Source organism: Camelus ferus, chromosome 32 (genome assembly GCF_009834535.1).
Source record: "Camelus ferus isolate YT-003-E chromosome 32, BCGSAC_Cfer_1.0, whole genome shotgun sequence".
Lineage (NCBI taxonomy): Eukaryota > Metazoa > Chordata > Mammalia > Artiodactyla > Camelidae > Camelus > Camelus ferus.
Window position 1 is genome coordinate 20,112,907 of NC_045727.1, and position 19,357 is coordinate 20,132,263.

Here is a 19,357-nt window from a genome sequence, read left to right on the forward strand (position 1 = left end):
ACCTTACATCATGGGAAGAAGAAAGGCAGGAATCAGGACCTAGAATTGAAATCAGAATTAATTTCCCCCTTTTCTTTTTCTGCCTTCCCCTCTTCCTCTCTCGCTTGTGTTTGTCTCTGCCTGGGTCATTTTCTCAGGCTCCCAGTGTAGACCGCACCCATGTGGTGGGAGAAATGGCCTCCAGTGTCTTCAGACAGCTCCTTGATCCTCATGGGAAGAGAAGGAGTCTTCTTCCCAGCATCGGTGTGTGAATCGCAGGGAAGGGCTCTGACCGGCCCCCTTTTAGGCATGTCATGTGACCTTCCTTGCCAGTTACTATCATTGTGTGGATCAGGCCTATGATGGACCAGGCCTGGAGGAGAATGTGTCCAATAGACAGTCAAGGGGCCAGAAGAAATGGGATGGAAAAGATTCCTGGGCAGACATAAGTAAGATTTATCCAGCCTACTCCAGAGATAATCATTAACGTCTTAATCAGGGTTTTTTATTTATAAGAAACAAAATCCCCAACAAACTGAGGCTGTGTAGCAAGGTGAGAACAGATCAGAATGAGGAACTGCAGTTCAGGATCAGATGTTACTTTGTCTCTTTACGACCATGTGGCCTCATGTCTTCATTTCTCTCTGTGCGTCTGGTTCTTTTTCTTTCCTCGAAGAATAGTTTTCTGGTGGTGTTTTAAGCCACTAAGTTTGTAGTCATTTGTTACAGCAACCCTAGGAAACTGAATACCAACTTGGATGAGGTGAAGCCCTAAGTCTCACTGGAGAAGAACATTCCATTCCAAGTGGAAGGAACCGCAAGTGCAACGGCCCTGAGGTGCAAAGTAAGGTCGTGCAGCAAGGGCCGTGAGAGAGAGAACACACACTGGGCTGTGGGAGCACATAGGAGGGCCCGTGTGTTTGCGAGTGAATAACCCTGGAAAAAAATCTTAGAAGAGAGAATGCTTGGACTATCTTCTAGGGCTCTAGTAAGTGCATTGACCCTTGAATCCAGTTGACCTGGGTTTAGATCCTGGCTCTGAGCCTTGTGATGCAGCTTTGGGCAGCTGCTTTTCCTCACCAAGCCCCTGCTTCCTGATCTGTTATAAAGGGCCAACGGTAATCCCTGGTGGCATGGCTGTGAGCTAATCCGTGTAAAATTCTCAGCCCAGTCTGTGGCCCATTTAAGATGCTTGGTTCCTGTTTGGTAGGATGAGGATGAGGATGGTGATTTTGGTGTAGGAGAAGAATTGGGAAGGCGTCTTGGGCGCGGGGAACAGCACGGGAAAAGGCCAGGAGGTGTGACAGGCACAGACCGCTTGACACATTCCTGATGGCATGATTAAATAATTTTAGAATGCTTCCTCAGACCTCCCTTCTCTGCCTTCTCATCTGGTGTCGCTCACAGGGTCTGAGGCTGCCCTCACCTTCCTTTCCTAGGAGAGAGGTTTCCGGCCAGTGGTGTGATGGTAAGACCAGCTACTGGCTGTCCATCCTGCTTGCAAGCTGGTCCCTGGAGAGTGGGCAGAGTGTAGAAAAAATTCCCTGCCACCCGGCCCCACCTATGAGCAGAGGGCCTTGGAAGAGAAGCAGGAAGCGGGGTGGGGCAGGGAGGGTTAGTTGACCAGGCTTTGCATCCGCAGGGTGGCCGCCTGCCCCATGCCAACCTCTGCCAACCTCCAGGCGTGGTGTGACTGTGGCTCTGATCACCTGGAGGGCAGTTTGGGTCCTGGAAAAGGACTTTCTTTACAAGCTATGTACATACCCATTTTGAGATGCGCCCACATGGTGGGCAGGTGAGTCAAACCTGCTCTGTGGTCGTCCCGGGCTGTCCTGATGAGGGTGAAGGATCCAGGTGCATCTGTAGATGGGCTCTGGGGAGGATGACTGCCGGGAGCAGGGGCAGTAGAAGGGGGGGTTTACAGCCTGGCTACTTGAAGTGCGGTCCTCGGCCCTAACAGCACGAGCTGCCTGGGGAATCGGAACCTGCTCTTTCGACAGGATCCCCAGGAGTTGCACACACGTGTTAAAGCTTGAGAAGCACGGTTTGGGCTGGTGGATCTCAAACTTGACTGCGCATGAGAAATTCCCAAGGGTCCTGCCCCCAAGATTCAGATCTCACTGGTTTGAGATGTCGGGGCCCTAACATGAGTATATTTTTAAAAGCTGCCCAGATAATTCCAGTTGAGGGTCACTGATTTTTTTTTTTTTTTTTTTTTTTTTTTTTTATGTAGAGCGGTGGTTCTTTTTTATGCCAGTTTTTTGGATTTTGTTGATGGAGGTACTGGGGATTGAACCCAGGACTTCTTGCGCATTCTACCCGCTGACCTTTCCCCACCCCCACCCCCAGGGCATTGGTTGCTGAGCGTTTGTGTGCTTCAGAATCACTTGCAGAACATTTTAAAACACAAATTTCTGGGCTCCATCCAATGGTGGGCTGGTAAATGCTTAATCCCAGGCTTCCTGTGATTGATGTGGGGGTAGTGGAGGAGAAGCCCTGATGTTTCGCCAGTGTCCATGTAAATATTCCCATTGTGGCTCTTGTGATCCAGTGCAGGCTGGTGTTACTGGCCACACCCGCCAGGTGTCTGACTCAGTTGGTCTCTGAGGGGACCTGAGAATTTGCATTTCTAACAGGTTCCCTGCTCAACAGTCACCTCTGTTCCAGGAACCCCACTTTGAGAAACACTAGGTGAGATGAGAGACTGGAAACAAATGGCATTTTTTTTTTTTAATTCAAGTGAAGTTGATTTACAATGTTAGTTTCAGGTGTACAGCAAAGTGATTCAGTTATACATACATACATATATAGTTTTTCTCTTCAGATTCTTTTCCATTATATGTTATTACAAGAAATTGATAATAGCTCCCTGTACTCTCCAGTAGGTCCTTGTTGTTTATCTATTTTATATATAGTAGTGTGTATCTTTTAATCCCCAACCCCTAATTTATCCCTTCCCACCCTTTCCCCTTTGACAAGTGGCGTCTTGAGAGTCAGTTCTGATCATTGTAGCAGGTACTTGGAGGGCTGTGTTGAGTAGGATTCTGAGGCTGTGTGAGGCTTCGTGAGAAAAGGTGCTATACTCAGTTAATGGTGTTTGCCACAGGCTTATGCTGGAGGCATTGGCTATCCCTGGATGTTCTGAGTGCTACTTTATGATTTCCTTTGTGACAGCAGAGAAGGAGTGAGGAGTTAGGTAGAGTTCTCATATGAGCAACTTTATTTGGTTTGTTCTGGGGTAAAGCACAGCAAGGAGCTGTTTAAGAAAGGTTGGTTGTTGTATCAGTCAGGATGGTCCAGGTTGTGCTACAGTAACAAATAATCCCAAAGTATCTGTGGATTACATCAGCCAAGGTTTATTTCTTGCTTCATCTATGTTTTCTTTTGCAATTAGCTGGGAAATCCACATTTAGGGACCCAGGCTGAGACAGGAAGAAGTCAGAAGTCCATTTCCTAAGGACGTAGGGGGAGATAAGAAGTGAGGCTCAGGGTGTGACAGGCCATCTTAAGGACTAAGAGTGGCATTTGTGAATATCTGAGAAGGAATACATGGAAGATCATTGTCAGTGCAACTCCCTCATTTTAGAGAAACAGCTTCAAAGAAGGGAGGGTTGCCACCCAAAACGCCCAGAACTCCCTTGTTCACATTCACTCGGACTGTGACCCTCAGATCTGGAGAAACATCGGAGAAGACATTTCCAAAGAAAATTGCGAAGGCCTTCAAACGTACCCACCGAGGAAGAACTCCCGAGGAAGTTTTTCCAACCCCGATGGCGGGCCCATGCCTGACGTCCTGGGGCATTCCAGGAGCAGAGAGCTGGAAAAAAGAAAAGGGAGGGACCCCAAGGCCAGGCGATGCAAGATAAGAAATTCCGATTTCAATCTCCTTACTTCCTCTCCTTCCTCAGACCCAGGCCGTATGTAAACTGTATGCAAATGTGTTTACTTTACATTTTATTTCAATCGGAGTCACTCAGCTGTCAGGAGCTGTATCAACATGTCAGTCAGGTTGAAGAAACAAGCGTTTTGAGGGGAAATATTTCGGATAAACAGACACAATGTTATGACAGATCAAAACGGCCCAAACATGAGAAGGGGGCGGGTGGTGGAGATGCTGGGGGAGAGGGAGGGGGAGCCCTGCAGAAAGTCTATCTCCTTACCCGGGCACATGCACTGGCTGGTCAGCTGAGAACAAAACAGGGTTTTTATGACTCGTGTCGTGCGTGCCTTTTGCGGGGGAGACGGGGGAGACGTCTCCTCCCCTCTGGCGCTAATGCATTTTGTCAGCTGAAGGGAAGGCCTGCGTGGTGGTGTTACCAGGCACATTCTTCTCTAATGTCCAGGCTGATTCCGTGGGAGGAAATCAGGCAAGAAAAAGAAAAGACAAACCCACCGGATTAACTTAATTAGCGACGGGGGGAGACCAGTTGCTTGGCTAAATCTAACAGCCTGTTCTGAAGTTGCCCTCCTTTTCGCTTCTCACTTGGGCTCTTTTGCAAACTGAATTCAGAGGCGGGACAGAGAGGTGCCCCTGTTTGTGGTCAGGGGCGGAGGCGGGGATGTCCTCGGGGGAGAGGTGACCTGGGCCCTGGGCTACATGATGCATAGCTTTGAATTTAATTTCTGGAGTAAGTAATACTGTTGGCTGGTTCAGTCCCCCAAAGTACAAACAAGTATTGAGAGAGATGTTCTTTTCTGTTTTCCAGTCCATCCATTAATTTTTTTCCTGTCGCTCAGCACCCCCCCACACACATACATACACACACAGATTATATTTTGTTGGTCTGTGTCTATTTTTAGTTCCCAAGCCATTCAGTTCAAGGGGCTCTGTCTAAAAAAGAATTCATATTTTCCTTAAAATAATACTTAACTGCTGACCGAGCACCTACTATGTGCTAAGCGTAACCTGCAAAGTTGGGATGACTCACCTCGTGTTGGAGGTGAGGCAGTCCGGAGGCTCAGAGAGGTGAAGGGCTGAACCCTGAGCCACACAGCTGGGGAGTGAGAGCCAGAACTTCAACTCAGGTCTTTCTGGCTCCAAGGTCTGTGTTCTTTCAGCTCCATCAAGAGCTTGGTTGAACGTGTGGAGGGGAGAGGGTGTGTGGCAGGGTAACTTGCGGAGGACTTGGGAGCTGTCAGCCAGCTCAGCCAGGCTGAACTTGCCCCCCTCCCACCAGATGAATTTGTCCAGGAAAGGGACCACGTGCTTGTCCAAATGTGGGACAAGACGGCAGCTGCCTCGGGGGTGTGCTTGGAAGATGTTGGCAAGGCCCCCGCAGTTCAAAAATGTCTCCCCGTACCACCTGTCACATGGCCTCAAATTCCACCATCAGAGAGGTATGCCCCGGGGCTTCAATTAAAGACCTTTCTGGGGACACGGTTTAAATGTAGACATCCCCCAGAATAGGATACACCTATACCCTTCCGTTAAAGTTCCCTCTCAGCGGGGCAGCTGGCCCACTGCTTGGCGTTGAAGGACGGCTTTATGGTCCAGGTATCCTGGGAGGCAAGAAGAGGGGCCAACAGGGGGAAGTGGGCAGGTCAGTGATGGGTCCCAAGGTTGCGGATCACCCAGAGTAAGGAGCATGGAGCGATTCGGAGACAAAGCTTCGCATGTTTGCCAGAGAGAAGGCCTCTCAGGGCCCCACCTGCCTCGTTGTCAGTCTCGACTGATGTGTTTGAGGCCGAAACCCTAAACAACCATGCCAGGAGCAGGGGACGCCCAGAGCTTGTCATGGGGTCGTAGAATGTCACAGCTGCCATTCAGCCAGTCTTGAACTGTAATTAGTCACGTTCGTTCTTAGCCCTTTTTTCCATGATTACACCACCTGTAGGATTATTTTCTTAATATTTTCCTCTAAACTGACTCACTTGAAAAAAAAAAATCTATTTTAAGGCTAGCCAACATGAGTTTCCTTACCAATAAAGGATACGGGCAGTTTCAAGCCCTCTGGCTTCTGTGTGTCAAATGTGAGCTTTTTTTCTTTTTTCTTTTTGAAAAGAAAAACAAGCATTAATGGAAAGTTAAGAAAAAGGGGGAAACATTTATACACACATCCTTTAGTCTCTATTACTTATGGTTTGATTTGCTCAGTGTATTTTTTTTTCCTGTGCTTGTTAAAAACGACAACTGTTAGAATAAAAATGAATTACTGCTCATCCAGATACTACCATCAGACATATAATAAATATGTCTTGGCCAAACTTCCAGTTGTATATAGGGAGAAACTGAGGTTTAGAGAAAGAAAACATTCAGGGAACACAGGTGTCTGAGAGGTGAGCAGGGCGTGAGAAACATCTTGGAGAGACGCGGAAAGAGCAGTGGATGGGGAGTCAGGGACCCCCAGTTCCAGATCTAAGAGCAGAAGCAACTTCTGTTTCCTCTCTGGACTTTCATATCTCCAACCATGAAAGAAAAAGAATGATGTTACTCTGGGTCCTTCATTTGGGGGTCTGGAAGAGAAGATGCCTATAGGAATGAACTTGAAGGTCCCTGGATTTTTTTTTTTTTTAATTGAGGGAAGATTCACGTAACATAAAATTAACCATTTTAAAACAATGCAGTAGCCTTTAGTCCATCCACAGTGTTTTGCAACCACCACCTCTGTCTAGTTCCAAATATTTTTTTCCTGAGTATTTAAGAGCAAATATTTTCAAGCAGTCATGCCCCTCCCCCCAGCCCCTGGCCAATACCTGTCTGCTCTCCATCTCTGTGGATTTACCGATTCTGGTCATTTCACGCAAATGGACTCCTACCATATGTGGCCTTTTGTGGTTGGCTTCTTGCACTCAGCATCATGTTTTTTGAGCTTCATCCACGATGAAGTACGTATCAGTACTTTTATTTCTTTTTAGGACTGAATAACATTCTGTTGTATGTATACACTGCATTTTGTTTATGCGTTCATCCGTTGGTGGAGGTTTGGGTTATTTCCACCTGCTGGCTAGCGTGAATAATGCAGCTACGGACATTTACACGCACGTTTTTGCGTGGACGTGTACCTTCATGTCCCTTGGGTCTGTAACTTGGGGTGGAATTGCTGGATCGCGTGGTAACTGTGTTCAACTTTGTCAGAATGGTCCCTGAACATTTTGTGTATGAGTGTGAATGAACATGTGCCTTTAAGGAAATGGCTTTTGATCAGATTCTCAAGAAAGGGTAAGCAGCGTAGAAAATGGTGATGCCCATAGGTCCCACTAAAATATCTTCTGGCTTTAAGATCCTCCTACTCTTGACTCTCAGCCCTGAGAAGACCTCATCTTCCTTCCCATTCTTGTTTAGCATCCGTTAACCAGTCTCCTCTGTGCCAAGCAGGGGGCTGGGTACGGGGGGATACGCCTGAAAGGGCTTCTGTCTGGCCCGGCATGGGGCAGAGCAGAGGCAGGAGAGCTGCGATCATGGAAGGCTTCCTGGAGGAGGAGGCATTCACTGAATCTTGAAGAGTGCCTGAGAGTCAGGAGGGCCAAGAGGTGGGAAGGGCGTTTCTGAGTGAGGAGACAACACTTCCCAGCCCGCTTGGCAGGGACGGAGCTGGCTAGAGTGCTCTTTCCTTCCTCTGACGGCTCAGAGATGCTGGGAGCACGAATGCTTGGCAGTGCTGTCACCTCGACCCACCCGCTCATCAGGGTGGGCAGATGCGGGCCATTAGTTTGATTGCTGCTGAAAGCAGTGGCTGTCGCCCAGGGCACGTCTGAGGATCACTCAGGGCCCCGGGAAGGCAGGGGGGACGACTTTGGCAGGCCTGCGTGGGAGGCTTGCGGAACACCTGCCTCTGGGGTGTGGGCGCAGGCCTTTTGCGTCCCCCCGCTGTGCAGCGCACACACGCAGGAGTGCCATTTCATCCCTGGGCCTCTCTGGGAGCAGCTGGCAGGGCCACCGAGGGCATCTGCGGGTGGCGAGGGGGACAGAGTCTGGAAGCCCTGGCTGACCCGCAGCCCCGGTGCTTCTCCGCTTGTGTGCCTGGTCGTAGATTTTCTGGGCACCGTCTTGGTGGATGACAGGCAGGATCTGGTTTCACAGCAGATCTGGAGGGACAAAGCCACGCAGCACTTTGCTGGATGCCTGGCGCTGTGAGGAGTCGAGGAGTCGGTGGTTAACGCGTTATTTATGGCGCCCTCCTGACTCCAGGCTCAAATTAAGCCCCTGGGTGGGGCATCATGCCTCCGCCAATCAATCAGCCAGCCAGCCCTGTGAGCGGATGAACCAGAGTCAACCAGCTCCTTTTACGTTCTTTTGCAGGGACTGAGCATTGTTCTAGAAGCTTCAGGAAATGGGCCATTCCATATCTTTCTGTGTAGCTTTATCAGTGCAGCTTTTCATGTAGTATATTGGTTTGTCAATGTGGATTTTTTTAATGTAATGGTGTTAAAAAAAACACATAAAATTTACCATCTTAATCATTTTCAGTAGTTTTAAGTATATTCACCTTCTTGTGCCATAGATCTTGAAAACTCTTTTCATCTTGCAAAACTGAAACTTGGTGTTCATTAAACACTAACTCCCTTTGACCCCTGCTAGCCACCTTTCTGCTTTCTCTCTGAATGTGATAACACTAGGAAGCTCACAGAAGTGGAGTCAGACAGTATTTGTCCTTTTGTGTCTGGCTTGTTTCACAGAGCATAACGTCCTCAAGGTTCATCCATGTAGCATGTGACAGGATTTCCTTCTTTTTAAGGCAGAATCCTATTCCATTGTATGGATAGACCCCATTTTGTTTATCCGTTTCTCCATCAGTAGACATCTGGGTTGCTTCCACCTCTTGGCTCTTGTGTGTGGTGGTGTTATGATCATGGGTGTAGAAACAGTGAATCCCTTTTCTTTAAATGAAAAATTTTAGCTACACAATTAAAATTAATGACATTTCTTGTCAAAAACAAAACAAAACAAAACAAACCTATACATAGAAAAGTCACATCCTTCTAACCACTTCCTCCGACTTCCCCACCCCAGTGATAAGCTCACTGTTATCGATTTATCAATTTTGACTTAATTTATCCACATACACATATGTATATGTGTGTTTATATTAGAAAAAAATGTACATACAGTCAGTTCTGCTATAACGTAGCATGTGTATTCCTAAAGTTACGGCACTGTGCAAAATCTCGCAGTACAAACCGCAGGGCTTATGAAAAGAATAAGGGAAGGGGGCCACACTCAAAAACCTTGTCAGTAACACGTTAAAAAAAAAAAAAGGACGCTTATAAGAACGATAGTGCAGTTTTACACATGTTAAATGGTTAGGAAGGACTTAAATGCTGTAACAACTATGATCTTGACTCTGGCAGAGTCCTGAACTTCCCTTGTGGAAGTGATGCCAGGAGGGTTGCAGGTTGTGAATTCTTGTGGATGGGTAGAAGGAGGCTGTCTGAAATCAGAAAGTGGTAGCTCAGGTGTGGATGGGTGTGGCTCCAGCACCCACGGTGCACCGAGGCAGCTGGAAGGGGTTGGAGGTGGGGGTGGGGGGGTGGGGGGTGTTTGTTTCGTGTGTTCCTGTGTGGTCAGTTCAGCTGGGTGCAATTTTCTGCGTTGACCCAGTGTTTCTTGTGGATGAAACCATGCATGAGCAAACACAAAATTCGGTTATGCTCAGATTGTTCCCAAATACATCAATCATGATGGAGCAAATTTATGTTTTCAAAACAAGCACAACTTGCAGAAAATAAATGGTGCTTTCTGAGTGTATATGTGTGTTTGCATACATTGATTCATACTGTATAGAGATGTCTGCTTTTTTTTTTCTTTTTTGCTTAACAACATTCCTAAGAGATTTTTCATATTAGTAATACAGACCGGTTGTGTTTTTGCTGCTCTGTAGTGCTGTGTGGGATGAATACGTCCCATTTAGTTCTTCCCCTGTGGATGATCATGTATGTTATTTCCACTTGTTCATTATTATATCTCAAAGTGGACTTTCCAGGTCCCAAGGGAAAGTACATTTTACCTCTTTTTTTCACTTGGGAATGATATCTTTGATGAATTAGTTAAACTGTAGTCAAATGCACATAGCAAAATTTACCGTTTAAATTATTTTTACATGGCATTAAGTGCATTCACATAATTGGGCAACCATCCCTTTCCAGAACTTTTTAAAATCACACCAAAGTGAAACTCTGTACCCACTAAACTTCTTGAGTTCAAATCCTAGCCCACCACCTATGGCTGTGTGGCTTTGGGCAATATCTTTGCCTCTCTGAGCCTCGGTTTTCTCATCTGTCAGTTGAAAGTAAGAATACGTAGCTCCTGGATTTGGGCTGACAGTTGCATGAGGTGATTCGGGTAATGAACCCAGTTCCATGTGCTTGGCACATGGTCGGTCCTTAATAAACAGTTTTTATTGTCCTGTGAAATGAGCCCTAGGCCGCATCACGCTTTGCTGTGATTTGTCTGACGTCCAGTTCCCGCGAGTGGGGCAATGACAGTGGCCTCTCCAAAGCATCCTGGTGGATGAGACCTTCACCCATGCCACTCTTACAGCTATTGTTTCAGATGGAAAGTTCCAGGCCCCTCCCTGCTCACTCCCAACCCCAATCCAGGGCCCAGGCCAGCCCTTGGGACTCTTGGGAGTGACCCATTTTCAGCCGCGGTCAGTGCCAGCCTGCCCGCTGGGGCTGCCAGTTGCAATGTGCACGTTAGCAAATGGATTGAGGTCATGGAGCAGATGGCAGTAACTTTCGGTTGAGATCTGCCAGGCTGCGTTGGAATCAGTGACCCGGAGGTAAATGCGTGTACATCACCCTCTCTCCGCCTTCAGTCCATAACTCTGGGACCTTGCCCCTTTGCAGAGTCTGTTCAGGCCTCGCTCCAGGGGACCAGAGAGTCCTTTCAGACTCGGTGGGCTCCCGGGAATGTGAAGGAAAGCCGCCTTCTCGCTGGCAGCAGACGCATCTCTGCCCCCACAGCTCCCGGCCCCTCCCTTTTTCAGGGAGCTCAAAGCACCTTGGTCTCTTCATTTATTAATCTGATGCTATCCTTGGGGGTTGTCATTAATCCCATTTTACAGATGGGGAGATAGAGGCAGGAGGGACCCATAATGGCTGTGGGTCAGAAGGGATTTACTGCAGCTTTTTGGTTCATAGAACTCTTGGAGAATCTGGAGGGAGCTGGGGATTCTCTGGACACAGATACTTAATGTGTCTTACTCTCGACTTTATCTCCAGGGCCTAAAGCCGCTCTGGGCATACTGTAGGGGCTCAAAATAAAATATTTATTGAATAAATGAGTGAATTGATCAGCCATAGCTGAATACCTCCAGCTTGAGGCAATTAAAAAATTACAAAGAGAAATAAGCATTTTCTCATGCTTTTTTTTAAAAAAAATTTTTTTAATTGAAGTGTAGTTGATTTACAATGTTAGTTTTAGGTGTACAGCAAAGTGATTCAGCTACATGTGTACATACGTATATATTTTTTCTTTTCAGATTCTTTTCCATTATATGTTATTGCAAGGAATTGAATATAGTTCCCTGTGCTGTCTAGGAGGCCCTTGTTGTTTCTCTTGCTCTCAGTCTTAAGGAAGTTAGTTGTTCCCCCTCTACAGATGAGAAAACTGAGTTATGGTTCTCAAGAGATGGGAGGGCCTCCTTCCAACCCCAGGCAGCACGGCTCTTAATGTAGGGTGTTCCCAGTAGCCATGGCAGCCTTGGGGCATCTGACAGGTGAATTGAGGACAATTCAAGTTGGAACTCCGCAGTGTTCCCTGAGTCTGTACACAGACACGTTCTTCCCAGCCCTCGCACCCTCAAAAGTGCTGTTTCTCTGAGGGCTGGTAAGATCCTGTCACCTTGTGATCTTGAGAAAGATGTGGGATGTCTCCGCAGGCGGCAGAAACCAGAAGGCCCTTGGAGAAACAGAGGAGATGAATCCATCAGAGAGAGCAAGAGGGGAGGAAAAAACATAAGAGGATAAGGTTCCTAAGTGGTGGTTTTTCTGCTCTTTCTTGGCCTCAGCTGCCACTCAAGGATCAGCACTGCTCAGGAGATGGTATGTGAGGAAAGCCCCCGAAAGTGTGGAACGTGGGGGAAGGAACTTGAGACTTGCCATGTGAATTTGGCTTGGTTAACCACCCCCACCACTGCCCCGACCTGGGCTTCTGTTTCTTGAACCCACCAGTCGAGAACCCACCAGTCAAGAGCACTGAACCTTCAGGGTTGTTGCTGTAACGGTCTATTGCACACCTCATGGGGGAAGTGCTTGGCACGTAGTAGGTCTACAATTCCTGCTAATCCAGAGGAATCAGAATAGTGGGCCGGAGCTGGGGCTTTTTGGGGTTAGGACCATGAGATTTTTCTCTAAGATGCACTGGAGGATGCTTCTAAGCTGTCCTCCTGGGGAACACCCAGCAAGCTGGCAAACGGAGGACTAATGACAGTACTGATTGATCCCAGCTCACCTCTGCAGTGACACTTTCATGTAGAAGAACTCCCAGGCCTTCTCCAGCCACCGGCGGTAGCCTGGACTTGACCCGCCTCTGCCCTAATAGTACCGGTGTTTTTATAGACTGCCTTTCATCCTGGCATCAGGCAGAGCTTAATAATCATGATCCTGGGCCCCAGCTCCACCCAGCCTGTGGTTTGGAGACCACATTGTTAACCTTGATATTTTCTGCCCCAGGGGAGGAACTGGGGCACCAGAGGAGCGAGGGACTTACCCCAGGCACTGCCACAAATTAACCCGGAGCCTGGCCCCCAAATCGGCTCCTTCTCAGGCCCGCCTGGGGGAGGCGGCGCAGTTAGGCAGCTAATTGTGCTTTTTTTGTACTTACATTGTCTGCATACAACATGATGGCAGAGGGCTTTTTTTTTTTTTTTTAAAGAGTTTGAAATAGCTTCTTTAATTGCTTACCTGTTGATTGAGCTTCTTCCCTCCAGTAAATTTGAAATTTCATGGGATTAGGGACCGTTCACCTCTGTATCCCCCACACCTGGAACAGTGACCTGCACGTAGCAGGTATTTAATGAGTCCCTGGCCTCATGAACGAGTAAATATAATGGAGGCCTCACTAGGTACGGGTGGACTCATTGCCAGAGGAGTGACTTCAAGGAGGAGGAAGCATCTGAGATGGGCTGCGACGGATGAGGAGTTCTCCCACTGAAGACAGAGGCACGCATTCTGGGCAGATCGTAAAGCATTTCTAAAGGCACAGGGGGAGCTCTGAAAGTGGATGGGGTTTAGGAGGTGGTGAGAAGGTCCTCATGTCAGGCAGGAGGGGATGAGTGATGGGAGATGTGCCTTGAAATCTCAGCTGGGCCCATATTCTTTTAGTGAGGAACTTGGCATTTGCTTTGGCGGTCTTGTGGAGTGACATCATCTGATGTGAACTTGAGTGGGAGCCCTTGGGCAGGGAAGGTGTTGATGTCAGTGGCCCCGGGGGAAAGAAGCTGAAGCTTTGTGCTAAAGGCCTTAGGAAGGGAGTCGGTGGGCAAGGGGAGGAGATGGATCTATTTAAAAAACTAATTGGTGATCTCCAGCCTTCATAAAACATTAATCATTCCACCCGAGTGGGGATCCACACTTGTCTAATCTCAGTAGCCATCTGCTCACAACTGTTTCTTCTCTCCCTTCTATGCTGGGTTCTTTTAGACAAGGGTTGGCAACTTTTCCAAATTCCATTGTCTTTCAAAAAACACATTTCTGGGGGGTGCACTTTGCAGGCCCTAATCCATAAGCATATGATGATGATGATAATAAAAAAACAACCTTCTTTGTCTTTCATTTCTTGGCGCTGATCTCCAAGGCCGTTGAACAGAGGCCTCTTCACCGCGCAGCATGGTGGAAAGAGACGCGATTCCTGGGTTCTGGTCTCCTGTCCGCGTAATGTTTGACTTTAGGCAGGTTTAAGTTCCTTCCCTGGGTCTCAGTTGCTCCATCTGTAAAGTTGAGGGAATTGGGTCATCATTGGTTTTCAAAAGTGGATTGTATGGAGTGCTTATTCTGGAAGATGCTTCATTAAAAAAAGGGAGGAGGTTGTTGGTCTCATAAATCAGGGATATAGTGCATCCTCGGTTTCCTCACTGAAGATGGGCAAAGATCACTTGTGAATTAAAAACTCGGAGATCCTGTAGTCAGGGAGTGCTGTTTAATTTTAAGTCCCTGTTTCTCCATCGGTGGGACAGCCAGAAGTCAGTGACGAGAGAGTTCTGAAATGCTACAGGACTCTGGTTTTGAGATGCCCTGGATTTGTCTAGAATGTTCTTTGAGTTTGAGTTCAGTTGGACTGAACTCCCACCGGTTGAGTCTTTTGTCTGCGTTTTCCACAGGGTGTAGACTGGCTTTGGGGAATCTCAGTCTCTCCCCAGGCCCCCTAAAGTCATCACCAATGGCAGTGAACAAGGTCCAACAAGGAAAGTGACCGTTACCTGACATACCCGTGTTCCAGAATCTCCTGTCTCCCTCTTTGCATCTCAAATATGAGTGTCGTTGTCAACCCAGATCTTCTCAGGCTGTGGTTCTGGCTCCCCTGTTCCCCCCATGACAGTGAAAGATCACGTTCCAAAAATGAAGTGTTCTCCAGTAGGGCTCCACTCCATCACCCCATCCGCGTTATCCCCACGGTCTCCCAACATCTGATAAGAGCGTTCCTTTCACAAACCGCTAAGGCCCCCAGGCTGCTGTATGAAAAATGATTCCATGGTGAAGCAGTTTGGAATTAAAGAAAACCCAGAAGATTTTAAAAATTCTGCCAGACTTTTCAGAGCCTTTAATACACCCATGCTTACTATGAATCTCTAAGGGGGTGTCAAGAATGCAGTATTGATCATGGACCATTTTTCCCCATCACAGAGTATCAGAAGGCACTCATTTAATGGATGTCCACTTTTGGAAACTCTGCCTTCTCAGGTCTATTTAAATCTCTAATACCTATTTCTTCTGTCTTTATTCTTTCTCATCCACCAGTAAGAAAGCTCGTTGAGGGTTAGAGAGCCTTATGTCGTATCTTCTTCATAGGGCTGTTTGTTCATAAAACCGCTTGTTAAGTGATGTTTGGTGAGCCAAGTTCAGGACTAGTTATTCACTATGGTGTATGTGTGTGTTTTTTTTTCTTTCTTTTTTTTTTTTTTTTGCTGTTTACCATCTACATATCTTTCTTCAGGAGAAATTCCAAAATAGGTGGGAGACAGTCCCTGTCTCCTACATGAGCCAAGGGGAGCAGATACCCTCCCCCCATTCCCTAGAAACTAGGATATGTCAAGAAACTAGTGTTGGGCCAATTCGATATTCTGCTCAAGATGGAAGTCTTGGAGTCCATGGAAAGTATTTAGCGTTTATCCCAGGGGCAGTGGGCAGTGGTGGTGGTGACGAGAGCTGGGGCGTCCTAACTTGGCTCTTGTGGTGCTGAAGCATTGTTTGGGGTTCCAGGCTCCTCGCCTCCCTTGTTCCTTGCCCCACTATTCTTCTTGCAGATTCTCTGAGTGATCCACTGTCCTGAATGTTCGTTTTCTGCCTCCATTGGAGTTAGTTGTCTGGAACCAGGAATCCTGACCACTCTTGTTAGGGCCATGCATCCATGCATCCATCAGTTACCCATCTGTTTCTGTAACACAGCAGACACTGAGCCGGGCGCTAGGCATATGCCAAGGAGAGTAAGTGGACAGGAGCAGGACGCAGCAACAGACAGATGCCATATTCAAATGAGGGAATTTGAGGAGCATTTCACAAAGGACCGATGAACAAAAGCATGGACTGTGTCTAGGAAAAGGAATGGTTCAGTACTCTGGAGCTGGACATAATACTGCCTGTGGGGGTGAGAGGAGGGGAGCAGTTTTTAGAATCCAGAGACAGTGTGTGGAGAGGCCTCCTGACAACAGCTGTGGCCTTGGGTAGAGGGACACAGTCAACCTGTGATGACATGGCAGGGAGGAGACCAGAGGATAAATACTTTGTCAACATACTCCTTCCTCCCTCTGATCTCATGCCAGAGCTAGAGAAAACATTGCGTTGGCCCATATAGGTCAGTGTTCTGGGCACAGAGCAGGATGGAGAAAGAAAGAGTGGATCCAGAGGACCAAATGGAAGACGCCCTGCACAATAATGTCACTTTTCATCTCAAATTTTTCTTATAGATTCTTAGTTACCCAGTATCTCAAACACTTTATTTTCTGCCTTAATTAGGGTTAGTTGTTTGCAACCAAGAATCTTGACTGCTCTGGCAAGGACATCCATCTATCCATCCATCATCTATCTGCACATCTACCCATTCATTCATTCATCCATCCAATCCATCCATCCATCATCCTTCCACACATCTACCTATCCATTCATCCATCCATCATCCATCCACACATCTACCCATCCATTCATCCATCCTTCCATCCCATCCACCCCTGCATCCATCCACCCACCCACCTCCACTGAGTTTATTAACTACACTCACATAAAAGCTAAAGTATTAATGACCTCTCAGGCCTTCCGTGACCTGCACCAGTCCCCTCCCACGTTGCCCATCTGTCTTTATCTCCCCTCTACTCTTCCCCCAGTTTCCTCTACTTTAGATAAACTCAGCACCTTCCTGCGTGGTGTTCCTGATCCCTGGATTGCTCTGCCCCTGAGTATCCCCCAGCTCCCTCCCTCCCTCCCAGCTTTCGCTCAGATGTCATCTTCCCTGACTGCCCTTCATCAAACGGCCACTCCTCCCTACCTCTCACTTACTTTCCTTCTGAACACTTTTCACCATCTCACAGACTCTGTATTACTTTTCTTTTTCGTTTATTGTGTGCTCCCTGTTCCTGCCTCCACGACTTCCCAGTGGAAATTCTAGAATGAAGGGATTTTTGGTGTTTTGTCTATTGCTGTGTTCCCCGGGCCCCAAAGAATCCCTGGCACATAGAAGGTGTTTGATAAATATTTGTTGAATAAGTGAACAAAGCGATGGAAGCAGCTCTGTGAAAGTTTCCAACCTGCTGTTGGAGGAGAATTTCAGCCAAGCTGGGAGAGTTTCTGCAAACCCACTTCACCCCTGCTGCTACACAGGCTGAAACTCAAGGGAGAGTTAATATGTTACTTGTGCCCTTAGGAAGTGTCCTGAACTTTCCATGCAAGCTGTGGACATGGCTGTTAGTGACTCCCTGTCCTGCTTAGGAAAACCTGAGGGCAAGTCAGGGAAAAAGTGAACACTTCACACATTTCATCTTCAAAGCACTTAATAAACGCGCAAGTAATTAATTCCCTTGGCTCTCTGGGAAGCGGGTTTTATTGTCTCTCTTCTGGCAATAGAGAATGAGTGTGCAGAGGAGTCCCGTCATTTTCCCAGGACCACGGAGCGAGCCGCGAGTGCTGCCAGGCTTGAATTGGCAGCCTCCGAGTTTCTGGCCGGAGGCCTCCTGGTTCTCTTTTGGTGGGCAGAGGAGTGGAATCAGATGGGAAATTGGACAGACAGTCTTAGAGGCTGGCTCTCTTCCATTTTCAGAGCACTTTGGGGACCTGGGCACTTGGGAGCTTGGACAGAAACGGGAACCCACTGGGACCCATCTTTCTCCCAGGGTTCCAGGTCTAAGTGAGGCTTAAGTGTAAACTTTACAAAGTCGAGGGAAATGAACTCTCCTAATGGAGGCCGTGGCAAAATAGGAACGAGATGAGAAACTGGCCTTTGCTCTGCCTGGCTAATCAGAGTCCCTTCGTAGTCCTCACTCCTATGCACCAGACTTTTCCTTTATCTTTTCTCAAGCAGAATTTCCCTATTTGATTTCCCATACCATCAACACTCTACTCTCTTGGAGAAAGGTTACCAAAGAGGTGAACTGCTCTATACTGATAATATTGATGGGTGTTCCAGGGAATTCATATTCTTGCAGATACTATCTCCATGCCAATGTGTTTCCATATGTTTGGACAGAAAGTTAGGAGACTTGAGCCTTAAGTTCTGCCTTTAACTTGTTACGTATCAAGGTGGGTCTTGCTTTCCCATCTCCTAGAGAAATGATAACAATAAAGACACGTACATAAATTCTTCACCATGTGTTAGACAATGCCCCACATGCTGGAAGTGCATTGTCCTACTTAACCCTCACAATTCCACGAGATAGGAACTGTTTTTCTTCTGATCTTACAGATGAGGAAACAGAGAGGCTAAGTGATTAATCTCAGACTCAGAGCTGGAAGTTATCAGAAGTGGGATTTGAATTCGGGCAGCCTAACTCCAGAGTCTGGGTTCATGACCATTACAGTATAGGGATGGATTCAAACCAGGCATGGAAAGACTTCAGGGAAAAAGCCAGTTCCAGTGTAGCTTGTATTAAAATAACTCTCATCCAGAAACACTGAGAAAAGCTGGACATAGGTACATGAAACAGTTGTTTATAAGAATTGGAATATACTGGCACAAGATAGAATTTGTGGGCATAAGATGCTAGAGAGAAGATCTTTAATGTATCCCAGCTTTTTCAATAAAGGCTGGTTCATTCATGGTAGAGGGGAATAGATGATGAGCAAAAACTGGCCATCTTGCTGGGCCGAGGAGACGGAGGTTGGACTTTGGAGCTTCCAAAGTGGCTGGAACGTGAGAGGCATATTGTGGAAAGGAGGGAACCACAGAGACGTGAACCCAAAATTGTGTGTGCAGTTTCTCCTTGAGACGGTTGCTGACTTCCAAGCTGTGTAAATATGGAGCAAGACTTCCAGAAACCCAGAAGACAGAAGCATCTGGGACGTTGAAGCACTGAGCACAGACAGCAGTAGACATTGTGCTTTGGGGAGACAGATGTTGGGGTTCAGTATCTGCCAAGGTGAAGGAGACCCACTAAACACACCTGACTTTCAGGAGGGTCCGGAACTGTGAGGAAATGCCACAGCTTAAGACAAAGAGAAAAACTGAATTAGACAAACCCAACAAAGTCTAAAACCAACCCTCTGTAGAATCAAGCTTGTTTTCTTGTGGTTTATTTGCCTTCTACCTTCTCTGCGGGAAGTTAATATTAGCCAGAACCTCAACCGTTTTTTTACACATGATGTCCACCATACAACCCCCAATTATAAAGCATGCAAAAAAAGTACCCAATGACCAAAATCAAGAGGGAAAAACACCCAAACAATAAACACAAACCCACAGGTAATTAAGATAATGAAGTTATCAGATAAGCCTACACACTCATATGATTCATATGATTGAAGTGGGGAAATTATCCATTCGGGACTTTAGTAGCTGTATATAAAAATATGTATATAAATGTATTTTAAAAATTGATAAAAAGATACCAGATTTCAAAAGAGTTCTGAAATCTGTAAAAGGAAAACTCAAAGGGAAATTCTAGATCTGAAAAAAATGTAATATTTGAAATAATAATTGCATAGATCTTTCTAATAGTTGATTAGATTCAGCTGAAGAGAGGGCTAGTAAACTAAGAGAGAGATCAGTGGAAAATCAGTATGCAGGGTTGGAGCACAG

The 19,357-nt window shown here is 46.9% G+C and overlaps 1 protein-coding gene across 1 annotated transcript in view; it reads right to left on the bottom strand.

Moving 5' to 3' along the window:
* Positions 1–3,179: 3,179 nt before the first annotated feature.
* LOC116660862 overlaps positions 3,180–19,357 on the bottom strand; it is a 48,830-nt gene continuing 32,652 nt past the window's right edge. The window contains exons 2-5 of the mRNA XM_032471208.1: positions 5,441–5,478; positions 4,908–5,282; positions 3,714–3,796; positions 3,180–3,432 (exon numbers count right to left, since the gene is read on the bottom strand). Coding sequence (XP_032327099.1) covers positions 3,389–3,432; positions 3,714–3,796; positions 4,908–5,282; positions 5,441–5,478 — 540 coding nt within the window. The 3' untranslated portion in view covers positions 3,180–3,388. The remainder of the gene's footprint in view (positions 3,433–3,713; positions 3,797–4,907; positions 5,283–5,440; positions 5,479–19,357) is intronic.